Here is a 17301-nt window from a genome sequence, read left to right as displayed (position 1 = left end):
TTAGAGTCCCGGTCTCATACAAATTTTCATCTGTCACAAACAGCTGACGTCAGGTCGGATTAGCAAAATGCAATCAATTTCGTAATCTCAAAATATCTGACAGTGCTGTTTGAAGTCCATCTCATACAGTGTGATTGTGTGCAAGTCACATCTCCTCTTGTCACTCTACGAATGTCTGCCTACTGATGACCTTACATTTGACACTGTGTGTGTAAGATTTTTTCCTCTCTAAATCAGATAAACTAATCAGTTGCACATACTTTTCCTTTGCTTCCACCAAGGCAGGTTTCAGCCCCCAAAAACATTTTCCAGTGGCTTCATGTCTATAGTTGTCAGAGTACGTAATTAGGCAGACAGAGAGATTGCAGCCCGTTTTTGTACTCTCTCGACTATAGACGTATACCAATTGGAATATGGTCTTAGGGGCAGAAATCAGTCGTGGCAATTAAAAGAAAAAATGCAGCTGGTGCTTTTATCTGATTGAAAATCAATACTACATTTGTAGAACCTTCCCCACAACTCTCCATATGTTGGACAAGAAACTTTCCATCTTACCAGTCGAATTATTTGTTAACAAATACCATTGCCATTCATAACAACCTCTTCCCATCACTAGAAAATGTACATTTGCCAAAGCTATTATTTCTAAAAGTGTTTCTTAATAATTCTTGGTTTGTCGATATCACCTTTAATATCTACAATCTGTGTCTTGTTGAGTCGTAGATTATGTTCTCCTCATGCTTATGCATTGTCCACTTTGTATACAAAGTTTTTTTGTTCTTGTTCTTTCAATTGCCATGTTCCTACAGGAGGTAGTAGTGATCAGAACTAGAAGAAAAGTTCCTATAACTGTACGTCCAGAAATCAATACCTGATGAGATATGAATAGTTTTACTTGTAACGAGTAATATGAAATACTTGGCGGTGTAGGCCGTTGCAAGAAATGGTATAGTATATTACCACAATATGCACGTGTGGGAGGATGCAAACGCTGGAGCAATCATGGAAGAGAGGCATCAGAAACGTTTCCATATCTATGTATGGGCAGCAATTGTCGGTTACTGACTCATGGTGCTATACACTTTACCAACCAGACTAAAAGTAGTAGTTCATCATAGATTTCTTCTCGACGAATTACCAGCGCTATTGGAGGACGTTGACCTTCAAGAATGACAATGTCTGTGATTTATGCACGACGGCACACCATTCCATTTTCTACGGATCGTGTGACAGTACCTCACCGCAATATAAAGTACAATATAACTTCTGCTCAATTTCAGTGCAGTAATATGCACCATTTCAGTGCTGTAATGTGTTCATTGTAAATAAGTATTATAGTAGTTCTATTACATGTTTATTACCTTATAAATAAAAAAACTTTTTCCATATTTTAAATTCAGTGCGTTAGTGTTTCTAAAATGATTCTCTCATATAGCGTTCATTAAAAAATGACGATCATTCCACTTGGAACCTGTGGAAGGAAAGTAAATCTAATCTAATGACCAGTAACAGTATTTCAGCTCACCAGATCTGAATTCGTTGCATTTCTGGCTATGGGAACATTTACAACGTTATTTTGCACCCTACCCATGGACGATGTGCAAACGTTACAGAAGTGTGTGACCAATGCAGGACAGATTGGCCCATATCTTAACAGCAACTACCTTCCGGACGTACCATGATAGGAACTTTTCTAGTTTCGATCTATGCTACCTCCTGCAGGTATACATGACCTTTCTTTTCTAACACGCTGTATCGGCGTTTCCATGGGACGTTGTGGCTATACACTGGAAAAATTAATTTCCTATACGTAGGAGATTATTATTATTATTTATTTTATGGCCTTCATTGGACCACTCTAGTCAAAAATACAAATTTTTAAATGAGTTGTTACACAGGGATACAATTTGGCTCAACAATAACTTAATATCATATTTAGGTAATATAATTATTAGAGTCTATTCTTTTATGAAAGGTGTTTTGCTCTTCTGTCTGCCCAATATTTCTACGTTCTTTCAGATATTTTCTTTCTTTCTTCATCTGAGACCACTCTTCCTGTACTCCTTTTATTGATTTTCATTTGTAGTCTGGTTTGTGGGTCTTGCAGTATTCTGGTTTTCTCTGTCATTTTTTAGGTCATCTACTGTAATTTGGAGTTCTTTTGTATCTTCCTTAATTTCTGTGATCCATTTAATGTCGCTCTCGCTGTTCCACAATTTTTGTATTACTTTTTTTTACTAATTCTGTTTTCTGGAGTTCTCATCATATGTCCAAAGAATGAGATGCGTTTCTTCCTGATCGTGCTCATGACTGGTTCTATTTTCTTATATACTGTTTCATTTGATGCTATTCTCCAATGTCCATTTATTTTATACTGTTTATTTATACATGTTCTAATTCTTCTTCTTTCTATTTTTAGTATTCTGTCAATTTCTGCCGTATTAGTTGTTTTGAAGATAGTTTCAGCTGCATACGTTATTTCTGGTTGTGTAACTGTTTTATACTATTTTAATTTTGCGTCTATAGATAGGCTTTTTTTGTTGTATGTAGTTTTGGTAATGTAGTGTGCGTAGTTCAGTTTTTTTTAATTCTATTCTGTCATGATGGCTTCTCATTTAGATTGTATGTTATTATTTCGACTAAATATTTAAATTAATCAACAATTTTGATTTCCTGTTCTCCTATTGTAGTTTTGTTTGCAAGTGGTGTATCAGTTAGCATAATCTCCGTTTTTTCAAATGATATTCTAAGGCCTACTTTCTCTGCTATTTCTTGTAGTAATTTCACTTGTTGCCTGGATTCTTGAACGGTGTTGGCTAGGAGAGCAAGATCATCAGCGAATCCCAAGCACTTTAAGCTAATATCATCTTTTGCACTTCCAATTCTTATCATCTTTGGATTGTCCTTGTACCATTCTCTCATTATGTATTCCAGTGCACAGTTGAACAGTAATGGTGATAGGCAGTCACCTTATCTTAGGCCTGTTTTTATGAGAGTTGTTGTTGTTGTGGTCTTCAGTCCTGAGACTGGTTTGATGCAGCTCTCCATGCTACTCTATCCTGTGCAAGTTTCTTCATCTCCCAGTATCTACTGCAACCTACATCCTTCTGAATCTGCTTAGTGTATTCATCTCTTGGTCTCCCTCTACGATTTTTACCCTCCACACTGCCCTCCAATGCTAAATTTGTGATCCCTTGATGCCTCAAAACATGTCCTACCAACCGATCCCTTCTTCTAGTCAAGTTGTGCCACAAACTTCTCTTCTCCCCAATCCTATTCAATACCTCCTCATTAGTTACGTGATCTACCCACCTTATCTTCAGCATTCTTCTGTAGCACCACATTTCGAAAGCTTCTATTCTCTTCTTGTCCAAACTAGTTATCGTCCATGTTTCACTTCCATACATAGCTACACTCCATACAAATACTTTCAGAAACGACTTCCTGACACTTAAATCTATGCTCGATGTTAACAAATTCCTCTTCTTGAGAAACTCTTTCCTTGCCATTGCCAGTCTACATTTTATATCCTCTCTACTTCGACCATCATCGGTTATTTTACTCCCTAAATAGCAAAATTCCTTTACTACTTTAAGTGTCTCATTTCCTAATCTAATTCCCTCAGCATCACCCGACTTAATTTGACTACATTCCATTATCCTCGTTTTGCTTTTGTTGATGTTCATCTTATATCCTTCTTTCAAGACACTGTCCATTCCGTTCAACTGCTCTTCCAAGTCCTTTGCTGTCTCTGACAGAATTACAATGTCATCGGCGAACCTCAGAGTTTTTACTTCTTCTCCATGAATTTTAATACCTACTCCGAATTTTTCTTTTGTTTCCTTTACTGCTTGCTCAATATACAGATTGAATAACATTGGGGAGAGGCTGCAACCCTGTCTCACTCCCTTCCCAACCGCTGCTTCCCTCTCATGCCCCTCGACTCTTATAACTGCCATCTGGTTTCTGTACAAACTGTAAATAGCCTTTCGCTCCCTGTATTTTACCCCTGCCACCTTCAGAATTTGAAAGAGAGTATTCCAGTCAACATTGTCAAAAGCTTTCTCTAAGTCTACAAATGCTAGAAACGTAGGTTTGCCTTTTCTTAATCTTTCTTCTAAAATAAGTCGTAAGGTCAGTATTGCCTCACGTGTTCCAACATTTCTACGGAATCCAAACTGATCTTCCCCGAGGTCGGCTTCTACCAGTTTTTCCATTCGTCTGTAAAGAATTCGCGTTAGTATTTTGCAGCTGTGACTTATTAAACTGATAGTTCGGTAATTTTCACATCTGTCAACACCTGCTTTCTTTGGGATTGGAATTATTATATTCTTCTTGAAGTCTGAGGGTATTTCGCCTGTCTCATACATCGTGCTCACCAGATGGTAGAGTTTTGTCATGACTGGCTCTCCCGAGGCCATCAGTAGTTCAAATGGAATGTTGTCTACTCCCGGGGCCTTGTTTCAACTCAGGTCTTTCAGTGCTCTGTCAAACTCTTCACGCAGTATCTTATCTCCCATTTCGTCTTCATCTACATCCTCTTCCATTTCCATAGTATTGTCCTCAAGTACATCGCCCTTGTATAAACCCTCTATATACTCCTTCCACCTTTCTGCCTTCCCTTCTTTGCTTAGAACTGGGTTGCCATCTGAGCTCTTGATATTCATACAAGTGGTTCTCTTCTCTCCAAAGGTCTCTTTAATTTTCCTGTAGGCAGTATCTATCTTACCCCTAGTGAGACAAGCCTCTACATCCTTACATTTGTCCTCTAGCCATTCCTGCTTAGCCATTTTGCACTTCCTGTCGATATTATTTTTGAGACGTTTGTATTCCTTTTTACCTGCTTCATTTACTGCATTTTTGTATTTTCTCCTTTCATCAATTAAATTCAATATTTCTTCTGTTACCCAAGGATTTCTATTAGCCCTCGTCTTTTTACCTACTTGATCCTCTGCTGCCTTCACTACTTCATCCCTCAGAGCTACCCATTCTTCTTCTACTGTATTTCTTTCCCCCATTCCTGTCAATTGTTCCCTTATGCGCTCCCTGAAACTCTCTACAACCTCTGGTTCTTTCAGTTTATCCAGGTCCCATCTCCTTAAATTCCCACCTTTTTGCAGTTTCTTCAGTTTCAATCTGCAGTTCATAACCAATAGATTGTGGTCAGAATCCACATCTGCCCCAGGAAATGTCTTACAATTTAAAACCTGGTTCCTAAATCTCTGTCTTACCATTATATAATCTATCTGATACCTTTTAGTATCTCCAGGATTCTTCCAGGTATACAACCTTCTTTTATGATTCTTGAACCAAGTGTTGGCTATGATTAAGTTATGCTCTGTGCAAAATTCTACAAGGCGGCTTCCTCTTTCATTCCTTCCCCCCAATCCATATTCACCTACTATGTTTCCTTCTCTCCCTTTTCCTACTGACGAATTCCAGTCACCCATGACTATTAAATTTTCATCTCCTTTCACTACCTGAATAATTTCTTTTATCTCGTCATACATTTCATCTATTTCTTCATCATCTGCAGAGGTAGTTGGCATATAAACTTGTACTACTGTAGTAGGCATGGGCTTTGTGTCTATCTTGGCCACAATAATGCGTTCACTATGCTGTTTGTAGTAGCTAACCCGCACTCCTATTTTTTTATTCATTATTAAACCTACTCCTGCATTACCCCTATTTGATTTTGTATTTATAACCCTGTAATCACCTGACCAAAAGTCTTGTTCCTCCTGCCACCGAACTTCACTAATTTCCACTATATCTAACTTTAACCTACCCATTTCCCTTTTTAAATTTTCTAACCTACCTGCCCGATTAAGGGATCTGACATTCCACGCTCCGATCCGTAGAACGCCAGTTTTCTTTCTCCTGATAACGACGTCCTCCTGAGTAGTCCCCGCCCGGAGATCCGAATGGGGGACTATTTTACCTCCGGAATATTTTACCCAAGAGGACGCCATCATCATTTAATCATACAGTAGAGCTGCATGTCCTCGGGAAAAATTACGGCTGTAGTTTCCCCTTGCTTTCAGCCGTTCGCAGTACCAGCACAGCAAGGCCGTTTTGGTTAATGTTACAAGGCCAGATCAGTCAATCATCCAGACTGTTGCCCCTGCAACTACTGAAAAGGCTGCTGCCCCTCTTCAGGAACCACATGTTTGTCTGGCCTCTCAACAGATACCCCTCCGTTGTGGTTGCACCTACGGTACGGCCATCTGTATCGCTGAGGCACGCAAGCCTCCCCACCAGCGGCAAGGTCCATGGTTCATGGGGGGTTTATGAGAGATGGTTCCGAAATTTGTCCTCTACACTTCACTTTTGATTTGGTGTTGGTTAGAGTGAGTTGTATTGTTTTAATTAGTTTTGGATGGAGTCCTAGATTTCTTAAAATTTTTAATACTGAAGGTCTGCGGAGACAGTCATATGCCTTCTTAAAATCTACAAATGTTATTGCCAAAGGTTTGTTCCGTTTCTTGTAGTATGCCATAATCAATTTAAAACTAATTATCTGCTCTGCACAGCTTCTCCATGGTCTAAAACCTCCCTGATATATTAAATAAATTACGCATAAAATGGTACTCTGAGAATCGGAGAGCCACGGTACCTGTCAGCCAGCATGCCGAAGAGCACATTGCCGATAAGAATGCCGAACATGAATACCGTCTGTGCAACGTTGGCCAGCTGCTCTCTGTCGCAGACGAGGTCCCACTGCAAAAACAATAATAATAAAAAAATAGCGTCACGTGAAACACAAATAACAACTCAGTGGTTTGGTCTGAAATGCAAGCAGGGACTAATTGCAACCATTACTGCCACATTTTTATATACAGGAACTGAATGATCGGGAGGGGTTCGGTCAACTAGCCTTAAACAGTGTAAAAAGAATGAAACAAACCAATACAGTCTATAGTCAATTATATTTGCAATATATTATTTAAAGACTGACAAAATTAACACAGACTTAATTATTCCACAATGTCTATACTGAATAAACACGTTTCTGTCCACAACAAAGATACGAATATTAACCTCAATGTTTGTATATACAAAATATCACAAAATCCCTCCAATGCACAAGCAACCAATGACTACGTGCAGCGAAAAGGCAAATTACCGAAAATCCTCCAGTACACTTGTTCGCCCACTGCATGAATACTCTTCAACAGTGTGGGATCCGTACCAGATAGGGTTGATAGAAGAGATAAAGAAAATCCAACGGAGAACAGCGCGCTTCACTACAGGATCATTTAGTAATCGCGAAAGCGTTACGGAGATGATAGATAAACTCCAAATTAAGACTCTGCAGGAGAGACGCTCAGTAGCTCGGTATGGGCTTATGTTGAAGTTTCGAGAACATACCTTCACCGAGGAGTCAAGCAGTATATTGCTCCTTCCTACGTACACTCCTGGAAATGGAAAAAAAACACATTGACACCGGTGTGTCAGACCCACCATACTTGCTCCGGACACTGCGAGAGGGCTGTACAAGCAATGATCACACGCACGGCACAGCGGACACACCAGGAACCGCGGTGTTGGCCGTAGAATGGCGCTAGCTGCGCAGCATTTGTGCACCGCCGCCGTCAGTGTCAGCCAGTTTGCCGTGGCATACGGAGCTCCATCGCAGTCTTTAACACTGGTAGCATGCCGCGACAGCGTGGACGTGAACCGTATGTGCAGTTGACGGACTTTGAGCGAGGGCGTATACTGGGCATGCGGGAGGCCGGCTGGACGTACCGCCGAATTGCTCAACACGTGGGGCGTGAGGTCTCCACAGTACATCGATGTTGTCGCCAGTGGTCGGCGGAAGGTGCACGTGCCCGTCGACCTGGGACCGGACCGCAGCGACGCACGGATGCACGCCAAGACCGTAGGATCCTACGCAGTGCCGTAGGGGACCGCACCGCCACTTCCCAGCAAATTAGGGACACTGTTGCTCCTGGGGTATCGGCGAGGACCATTCGCAACCGTCTCCATGAAGCTGGGCTACGGTCCCGCACACTGTTAGGCCGTCTTCCGCTCACGCCCCAACATCGTGCAGCCCGCCTCCAGTGGTGTCGCGACAGGCGTGAATGGAGGGACGAATGGAGACGTGTCGTCTTCAGCGATGAGAGTCGCTTCTGCCTTGGTGCCAATGATAGTCGTATGCGTGTTTGGCGCCGTGCAGGTGAGCGCCACAATCAGGACTGCATACGACTGAGGCACACCGGGCCAACACCCGGCATCATGGTGTGGGGAGCGATCTCCTACACTGGCCGTACACCACTGGTGATCGTCGAGGGGACACTGAATAGTGCACGGTACATCCAAACCGTCATCGAACCCATCGTTCTACCATTCCTAGACCGGCAAGGGAACTTGCTGTTCCAACAGGACAATGCACGTCCGCATGTATCCCGTGCCACCCAACGTGCTCTAGAAGGTGTAAGTCAACTACCCTGGCCAGCAAGATCTCCGGATCTGTCCCCCATTGAGCATGTTTGGGACTGGATGAAGCGTCGTCTCACGCGGTCTGCACGTCCAGCACGAACGCTGGTCCAACTGAGGCGCCAGGTGGAAATGGCATGGCAAGCCGTTCCACAGGACTACATCCAGCATCTCTACGATCGTCTCCATGGGAGAATAGCAGCCTGCATTGCTGCGAAAGGTGGATATACACTGTACTAGTGCCGACATTGTGCATGCTCTGTTGCCTGTGTCTATGTGCCTGTGGTTCTGTCAGTGTGATCATGTGATGTATCTGACCCCAGGAATGTGTCAATAAAGTTTCCCCTTCCTGGGACAATGAATTCACGGTGTTCTTATTTCAATTTCCAGGAGTGTATATCTCGCGAAGAGACCATGAGGATAAAATCAGAGAGATTAGAGCCCATACAGAGGCATACCGACAATCCTTCTTTCCACGAACAATATGAGACTGGAATAGAAAGGAGAACTGATAGAGGTACTCAAGGTACTCTCCGCCACACACCGTCAGGTGGCTTGCGGAGTGTGGATGTAGATGTAGAATACCTAAGTCTCTTTCGACACTACTAGCACGATCCCGGCAGTCTGCGACCTCTCATGTTGCGCGGCTTCTCTCCAATGCACACTGTGTCCGACCACTTCCGACTCCCCTCATCAACTGCTCGCTCTCCACTACACGCGACAGTAAGACCTCAGACCAGAGTTTATGTATGCACACAGCAGAATCACAGATGTCCATCTTCCATAATCCCCACCCTCACTTAAGAATTTTGTGGAGTGATTCTTGCCTAACATGTTGGCAAGCAGCAAACGCAAAATTCTTACATAATAATTTGAGAATAATAGCATCAGATGTTTTAAAAAAATAATAGAATACATAAATATCAGCGAAAGATTACGTAAGTACAATGTAGTCAATAAAAAATATACAATTATCATCTTGTGCAGCTGACACTGATATACTTAATTTGACAGAATAACAAAATGTTATTTATAGTCCTCCAGGAGTGTAAAAAATGTCTTTTAGTTGTGTAGATACAAATATCACATCGAATTGCAAATAGTGCTAAGAGAGAGCAAATGTATATACACATATCATTGTGCTGGTGAGCAGTCAAATATGCCTGACTTAATAGTACAACCCTCTCTGCATTGTTGCCAGATTTGTTGAAGATGGCGGATCCAAGATGGCGGTGGGAGATATGGCAATGTTGCAATGATGTCATGGCAGGAAGTTGAAATTTTGGCGAGAAAATAGCTCACTTGGGCTACCTCCACTAACGTAAGTCATCCGACCATCACCTCTTCCTTGAAATTGGTGGGAAAAGGACTCAGCCTGGGCTGGGCTGATGGATAGGATGGAAGTAAGTCTTTATTTTGCATGCAGTCTTTATTTAAACAATTTGATTTGCCATAGGCAGTAGCTCCAGCCAGTGTGTTCACCATCAGGTCTTGAATCCAACTGACCTAGTACACAGTACTGCCACCAGAGGGCACTGTCGTCCCATGGCGGTCTGTAGGGGAGGGGGGGGGGGTGTCCAGTTGCTGGACAGAGGAAGCAGTGCACTTTATTTATTTTGGAACGATTTATTTAGGGGTAAATTTCATGTAGTTTATTTATTACACTGATACAAAACACTTGCTCTGACATGCTTGGGGTCACAACACACAGCCTACATACCTACGAACTACTTGTAAATCACCGAAATAATGCAGTATACTGATATACAGACGTGCAAACAACTAGTAAATTGTCAAAATAATGCATGGATAATGCTCTGCAAACACGCTTACTAATTATAAACTGTTGAAATAATGCATTGCACAACACACAGATATGTTCACAAAATAATGCAACAGACATGAAAACAATTCATAAATTTTCAGAACATAATGCATGTGTAACGCTATGCAAACACGCTTACAATGCTTAAACAGCCAAAAATGATGCAGTGCACAAACACCCACTGCACATAAAAACACTTTCGAACCATCATCAACAGCAACATATCAGCGAACTGTTCCCTACAGAGTTCCAAGGTATGTATGCTTGGTGGCATGCTCATGTCGGTCCCATATGCGAGACGCTTTTGGGCCACATTCACGTGTTTACCGTTCCTGGCACAACGCCTTTCTATCTGCGGCCCAGCAAAGATCTAATTGCTGATCGACTCACCATTGTAAGTGTAGATAAAAGGTTGTCAGTGTTATACTGACGTCACATGTCTATGTAAATAAGAGCCAAGTCTACCTCTCAGAAATCGTGAAGTGTTGCAGAAATAATTAACAGTCGCTTTTGTTGCTGTTGTAGGAGCTTTTGTGGTGTCTCAGCTTGTCGGCATTGAAATTCTCGCCCTAAAAGAATAACAACGAATGTATTCATCCTGATGGTCCTAATGAGGCATCCTGTGCTACCCTTCCTGGAAACCGCGACGTCCTGCTTTCAACACACGTCTCAGAAATTGTACTCGTTCTCAACGCTAAAAGCCTTCATCATGTATGTGCACGCTCGAGAAAACATTGTTAATAAATAACAAAAGCATTCATGTTGTTTGGAAAAAGAGCATTGTCTAAGCACAGACGGGAAAATCAGAACAGTTATACAAACACAATTCGAAGCACTGTCCTGTAGAAGAGAAAAATGCTGGAATTTCCGGTGTCCTACAGCTGCTGGATATGTCCCAATGCTACAATAGCGGATCCCACCGTAGATACCGTGCCCCATCTTGCTAGATCCAGTCCGTAGAGGCTCCTACGTCCCAGCACAAATGATGTCTTGTGCATGAATGGAGCATACTGATTGACTCTTACTGAATTTACCAGCCGGTGTGGGAGCACTGCCTGTCTTTCTTTTACTGCTGACAAGGCTTTCAGCGGCGAAACTATTCTGTACAGATCGCCATATTGCACTGACAGTTAAACCTTGCAAAAGTGGTTTACAGATCGTCAAATATGGGAAGACACTTCCTCAATTACTCTGTTCTGCCACTGACGACGAAAGAGCCGATATTTCAGCATGAAACCGATCTCCAACCCGGCTGTATACCACCACATACCGTATCGACGTAGTTGAAATGAATCTGAGCACTATGGTACTTAACTTATGTGTTCATCAGTCCCCTAGAACTTAGAACTGCTTAAAAATAAGGACATCACACACACCCATGCTCGAGGCAGTATCGAACCTGCGACCGTAGTGGTCGCGCGGTTCCAGACTGTAGCACGTAGAACCGCTCGGCCACACCGGCCGGCATATCGACGTAGTAAACACGCAATTCATATCCTGCGCCATACATAGTCACCACTTCTGCATCCTGCATATACACTCCTGGAAATTGAAATAAGAACACCGTGAATTCATTGTCCCAGGAAAGGGAAACTTTATTGACACATTCCTGGGGTCAGATACATCACATGATCACACTGACAGAACCACAGGCACATAGACACAGGCAACAGAGCATGCACAATGTCGGCACTAGTACAGTGTATATCCACCTTTCGCAGCAATGCAGGCTGCTATTCTCCCATGGAGACGATCGTAGAGATGCTGGATGTAGTCCTGTGGAACGGCTTGCCATGCCATTTCCACCTGGCGCCTCAGTTGGACCAGCGTTCGTGCTGGACGTGCAGACCGCGTGAGACGACACTTCATCCAGTCCCAAACATGCTCAATGGGGGACAGATCCGGAGATCTTGCTGGCCAGGGTAGTTGACTTACACCTTCTAGAGCACGTTGGGTGGCACGGGATACATGCGGACGTGCATTGTCCTGTTGGAACAGCAAGTTTCCTTGCCGGTCTAGGAATGGTATAACGATGGACTCGATGACGGTTTGGATGTACCGTGCACTATTCAGTGTCCCCTCGACGATCACCAGTGGTGTACGGCCAGTGTAGGAGATCGCTCCCCACACCATGATGCCGGGTGTTGGCCCTGTGTGCCTCGGTCGTATGCAGTCCTGATTGTGGCGCTCATCTGCACGGCGCCAAACACGCATACGACCATCATTGGCACCAAGGCAGAAGCGACTCTCATCGCTGAAGACGACACGTCTCCATTCGTCCCTCCATTCACGCCTGTCGCGACACCACTGGAGGCGGGCTGCACGATGTTGGGGCGTGAGCGGAAGACGGCCTAACGGTGTGCGGGACCGTAGCCCAGCTTCATGGAGACGGTTGCGAATGGTCCTCGCCGATACCCCAGGAGCAACAGTGTCCCTAATTTGCTGGGAAGTGGCGGTGCGGTCCCCTACGGCACTGCGTAGGATCCTACGGTCTTGGCGTGCATCCGTGCGTCGCTGCGGTCCTGTCCCAGGTCGACGGGCACGTGCACCTTCCGCCGACCACTGGCGACAACATCGATGTACTGTGGAGACCTCACGCCCCACGTGTTGAGCAATTCGGCGGTACGTCCACCCGGCCTCCCGCATGCCCACTATACGCCCTCGCTCAAAGTCCGTCAACTGCACATACGGTTCACGTCCACGCTGTCGCGGCATGCTACCAGTGTTAAAGACTGCGATGGAGTTCCGTATGCCACGGCAAACTGGCTCACACTGACGGCGGCGGTGCACAAATGCTGCGCAGCTAGCGCCATTCGACGGCCAACACCGCGGTTCCTGGTGTGTCCGCTGTGCCGTGCGTGTGATCATTGCTTGTACAGCCCTCTCGCAGTGTCCGGAGCAAGTATGGTGGGTCTGACACACCGGTGTCAATGTGTTCTTTTTTCCATTTCCAGGAGTGTAGCTAACAACCACCAGACACTCGTACGTAAACTGTGAAGACTGTTGCACAAATGCTGCGTCGGGTGCCCTCGGCACAATTTGTGGCACCTACCTGCTTGCTTGCTTGCTACACTTATCTCCAGACTGGGATTACAGGAAAATATGTATATGGTGTGCCAGAATATCTTGCCATTTTCGCGATACTTTTGGATATCAAGCACATAGCAATATGCTACCGATCGCTTGCACAGTATAATTCCGAAGATACAGACTGGAAATTTTTTCTGTACAAACCCACAACCTTAGTGATGTGGAACATGCTGTAAACCACTGAGTAACTAGAAACGTATCCTGTCTACGAAGATCTTTACGTGAAAACTCGAAAAAATAGAGGAATCTGATATTTCCATTTGTGAATATCGATGTCGGTGATATAGCAGATTCCAAATCATGCTTATAATTTACAAAGTCAACTAATGTGTTTCTCACGTCTAGAGAACCAGCAAATGTGTCTTTCACCTGCTAGATGCACACACCACAATCGATGTTCTCTCAAACAAATGAAGGCAGGAAATGTGCAGAAACAGTCAATCAGACAATTTACATGGGAGGGAATAATGGTCCAGAGCAAACACACAACCATATTGAGTCTTCTCAAATTTCCACACGATCACAAAGACTGTCCAACACATACTAAGCATTAGTTCGCTATTCGGCCGTTTAGAGGATGACATATTTAAGTCAGCTACATTCCTGCAGTCCAGCAGGCTTCTCCATTCGGAAGGCTCCTGCTGTTAGTGGGAAACGTGAATGATTCCTGCCAAAGGCCACCACAGCCGGGCGCCACGCACCCCTAGACAGAATCGTCCTAGGAAACCAGTCACATATATATTTGATTGCTATACTTACAATTAAATATTACGATCGTGGTCTCAATTGGAAAACACTCGACAATGAGTGAAGTATCGGAAATACATCCTGCTGACAGCTGTGGTCCCGGAAATAGAAATATCTGTACCATTCTTATGACTTGACATACTTTTCCCTTTGCTGTTACTGTATTCCACGTGAAATCCATACCTTCCCTATGAATGGACATTTCTCTTGCTCATGTCGGAAAACACACACACACACACACACACACACACACACACACACACACACACACACACACACATACTTTATAAGCTTGATGCTCAAGACGAACCTATCAAGCATACCTTACTACTAAGTATAATACTTCGCCAATAACTGATTGCTGGTGATATTAAGTAATACTGAGCGAAGATCAGCGATGAGAGGACATGTCTCATAAATTTTCTTGCGAGTGGTATCACTTCATCTTAGAAAGAGAAATGTAATCGTGTTACAAACCGCCAGATGTTAAAAAACACGTTCGCAACAACTACTGTATGTTACTGTCACAAGCAGTCTTGGTTTTACAGGTGATCACAAGTATCCGTGTTAAAAGCTATACTGGCTTTATAAAACGAGGTATTGCATTACCCCTGAATGAAGTGGTTTTTCCAGACAAACACTGCGACACTGAATATAGACGGTGATCGCCAGAGTGTATATTATTACACCAACAGTGCGGTTACACGTCGCCGACAGTGCAACCTCGTAGTAAAATTACCGAATTTAGTAAGTGATTTGGATAAGGAACATGGTATGAAACCAGTATTTGCATCTCCCTCATACCGCCGCTAGATATTTCTCCAGTAGTTGTAACGCATTCTGTCTCGATGCCACGTCAGAGTTTCAGTGATATATCCATGGGGTTATAGGCGATGGTTGATTGAGAAGGATCACAAACAGTAGATGGTGTGCTGATTGAGTTTGCATAAGAAATGTAAACTAGCTTTTCAGATCTCTAGTGCTATGCTTTTCGGTAGAAATGATGTCTATGATTTGGAATCAAGTCTTTCCATTCAACCACATACATGCGTTTTATCCTATGGAGAAACCTTAACGATTACAGCCACTAGATAATCATTTTTCTGCCTCTCTCCTATCTTGAAACGAGTCACCTTTTCTGAATCTATCTGCTACAGTGAAATTTTAGATAGTCGCTATGCCTCTTGCAACTGCTGCCATTCCTGCAGCTTTGCGGATGAGATCGTTCCAATTTAAGTCGGAACTGAGCAGAAGCCGGAGTGATCTATATCTACCACCTTCTGCAACCCGTGCAGAAACAGAGAGACCTGAGTTAGTACGACAGGACCACGTTTTGAGCATTTGATGAAAATGGGAGCATGTTGTCATAGTTCCGCAAACAATGTACGATGTGTAAGATCAGCGCCAAACTAAGCCTGCTCCTGCAACATGAGTTAGTATAAAAGACATTAAGGGAATTTTGAAAACAATGGTTCAAATGGCTCTGAGCACTATGAGACTTTTTGGTCCCTTTAATCCTTAAACCAACCAACCAACCATGAGACTTAACTTCTGAGGTCATCAGTCCCCTACAACTTAGAACTACTTAAACCTAACTAACCTAAGGACACCACACACATCCATGCCCCAGGCAGGATTCGAACCTGCGACCGCAGCGGTCTCACGGTTCCAGACTGTAGCGCCTAGAACCGCACGGCCATTCCGGCCGGCGGGAATTTGGAGAAGGACAAGAATTTTGCTAATGTTTGTGGTGTCCCCCCAAACTACATACAGGTACTGTAGTCCAAAGTAGATCGGTGTCCCTCAGGGCCCATTCACGTCTATCACCCCAACGTGCTATCATTCTTATTCTGTACCATCCAACAGAGAAAAAATTACGAACTATAAAAGCTCCACTAACTTCATCCGATAGAGAACTCTATAAAATTTTTACTGCAGCTCTCTCTTCCCATGTATCGAAAACAAATTCCGTCTGCTTGCAAGCATCAAACACATGTGATGATCCTATAAAATATACAGGTATTGATCCACTGCATAGACCGGTGTAAAGCGGCATCACCTGTGCTGTAGGAAGATGATCATATCCCACAAACTATACTATAAGTCACAAGAGACGCTCCCTGTGAAAATGTGTAGTCATTTAAAACATCGTTTTTTTCTGATGTAACACACTTTGTACACTGCCATACATTTTGTTTTTTCTGCCATGACTTCGAGGTCTGTGTCAGGTTCTAAACTGACATTAACACATTCTGATCCATTACTTCTCACAGAAGAGAAGATATCACACAGTGTAAATCATGTTGTTACTGCTGCTACCATACCACACACACACACACACACACACACACACACACACACACACACAGAGAGAGAGAGAGAGAGGATGATTTTAAATAAGACATTTACAAAACGAGGAAACTGGAAGAGTTTGGCGGAGTTGTGGAGCGTTTTCAAACTGCTGTCTGAAGGTGATTGACAACCTGTACAGGCCGGCTGCGGTGGCCGAGCGGTTCTAGGCCCTTCAGTCTGGAACCGCGCGACCGTTACGGTCGCAGGTTCGAATCCTGCCTCGGGCATGGATGTGTGTAGGTTAGTTAGGTTTAATTAGTTCTAAGTTCTAGGGGACTGATGACCTCAGATGTTAAGTCCCATAGTGCTCAGAGCCATTTGAACCAACCTGTACATTTAAACTCATCTATCACAGTGACGGAATAGCTGATGGCTCTGAGTTCCATTTCAACCGATTCCTCATATTGCACTCATGTACGCGATCACTGTTTCAGTGCTAGCCATCCCCAGACAATGTTGCCTCTATACCAAAACTCTTTCTCCATCTCAAACAAGCGATCTCAGTCAATAATTACGTGGTAATCAACAGCATATCCGTGGACAGATGAGACAGAAAAAGACACTGTCGATTTACTGTAATAAGAAGCATCACAGTGGATAGTGCGAACAAATTTAGCAATTTTACAGTAATTTAAACACCGACCAATGATGCAACTGCTTGTTTCCAAATTTCAGTATCATTGCTAAACTGCCCATTCTCTGCTTTGCGAGTATCATTGCGAATGTAGATAAATGACTATGCAGCACATCCATTCAGTGTTAATTCCTGAAGATTACATCATCAAAGCATACCAGACAGTGATCTACATAATTCTAGCACCTCGAGCATAGTGCATAATTTATGATCT

General features: G+C 43.5%; 1 protein-coding gene across 1 annotated transcript in view; it reads right to left on the bottom strand.

The window, feature by feature from the left end:
• Positions 1 to 17301, bottom strand: part of LOC126184945 (organic cation transporter protein-like) — a 382199-nt gene that overhangs the window by 140968 nt on the left and 223930 nt on the right. The window contains exon 3 of the mRNA XM_049927619.1: positions 6617 to 6720. Coding sequence (XP_049783576.1) covers positions 6617 to 6720 — 104 coding nt within the window. The remainder of the gene's footprint in view (positions 1 to 6616; positions 6721 to 17301) is intronic.

This window comes from Schistocerca cancellata, chromosome 4 (genome assembly GCF_023864275.1).
Source record: "Schistocerca cancellata isolate TAMUIC-IGC-003103 chromosome 4, iqSchCanc2.1, whole genome shotgun sequence".
In the NCBI taxonomy this organism is placed as follows: domain Eukaryota; kingdom Metazoa; phylum Arthropoda; class Insecta; order Orthoptera; family Acrididae; genus Schistocerca; species Schistocerca cancellata.
The sequence above is the reverse complement of the archived record's forward strand: the minus strand, read 5'-3'. Positions and strand labels throughout refer to the sequence as shown.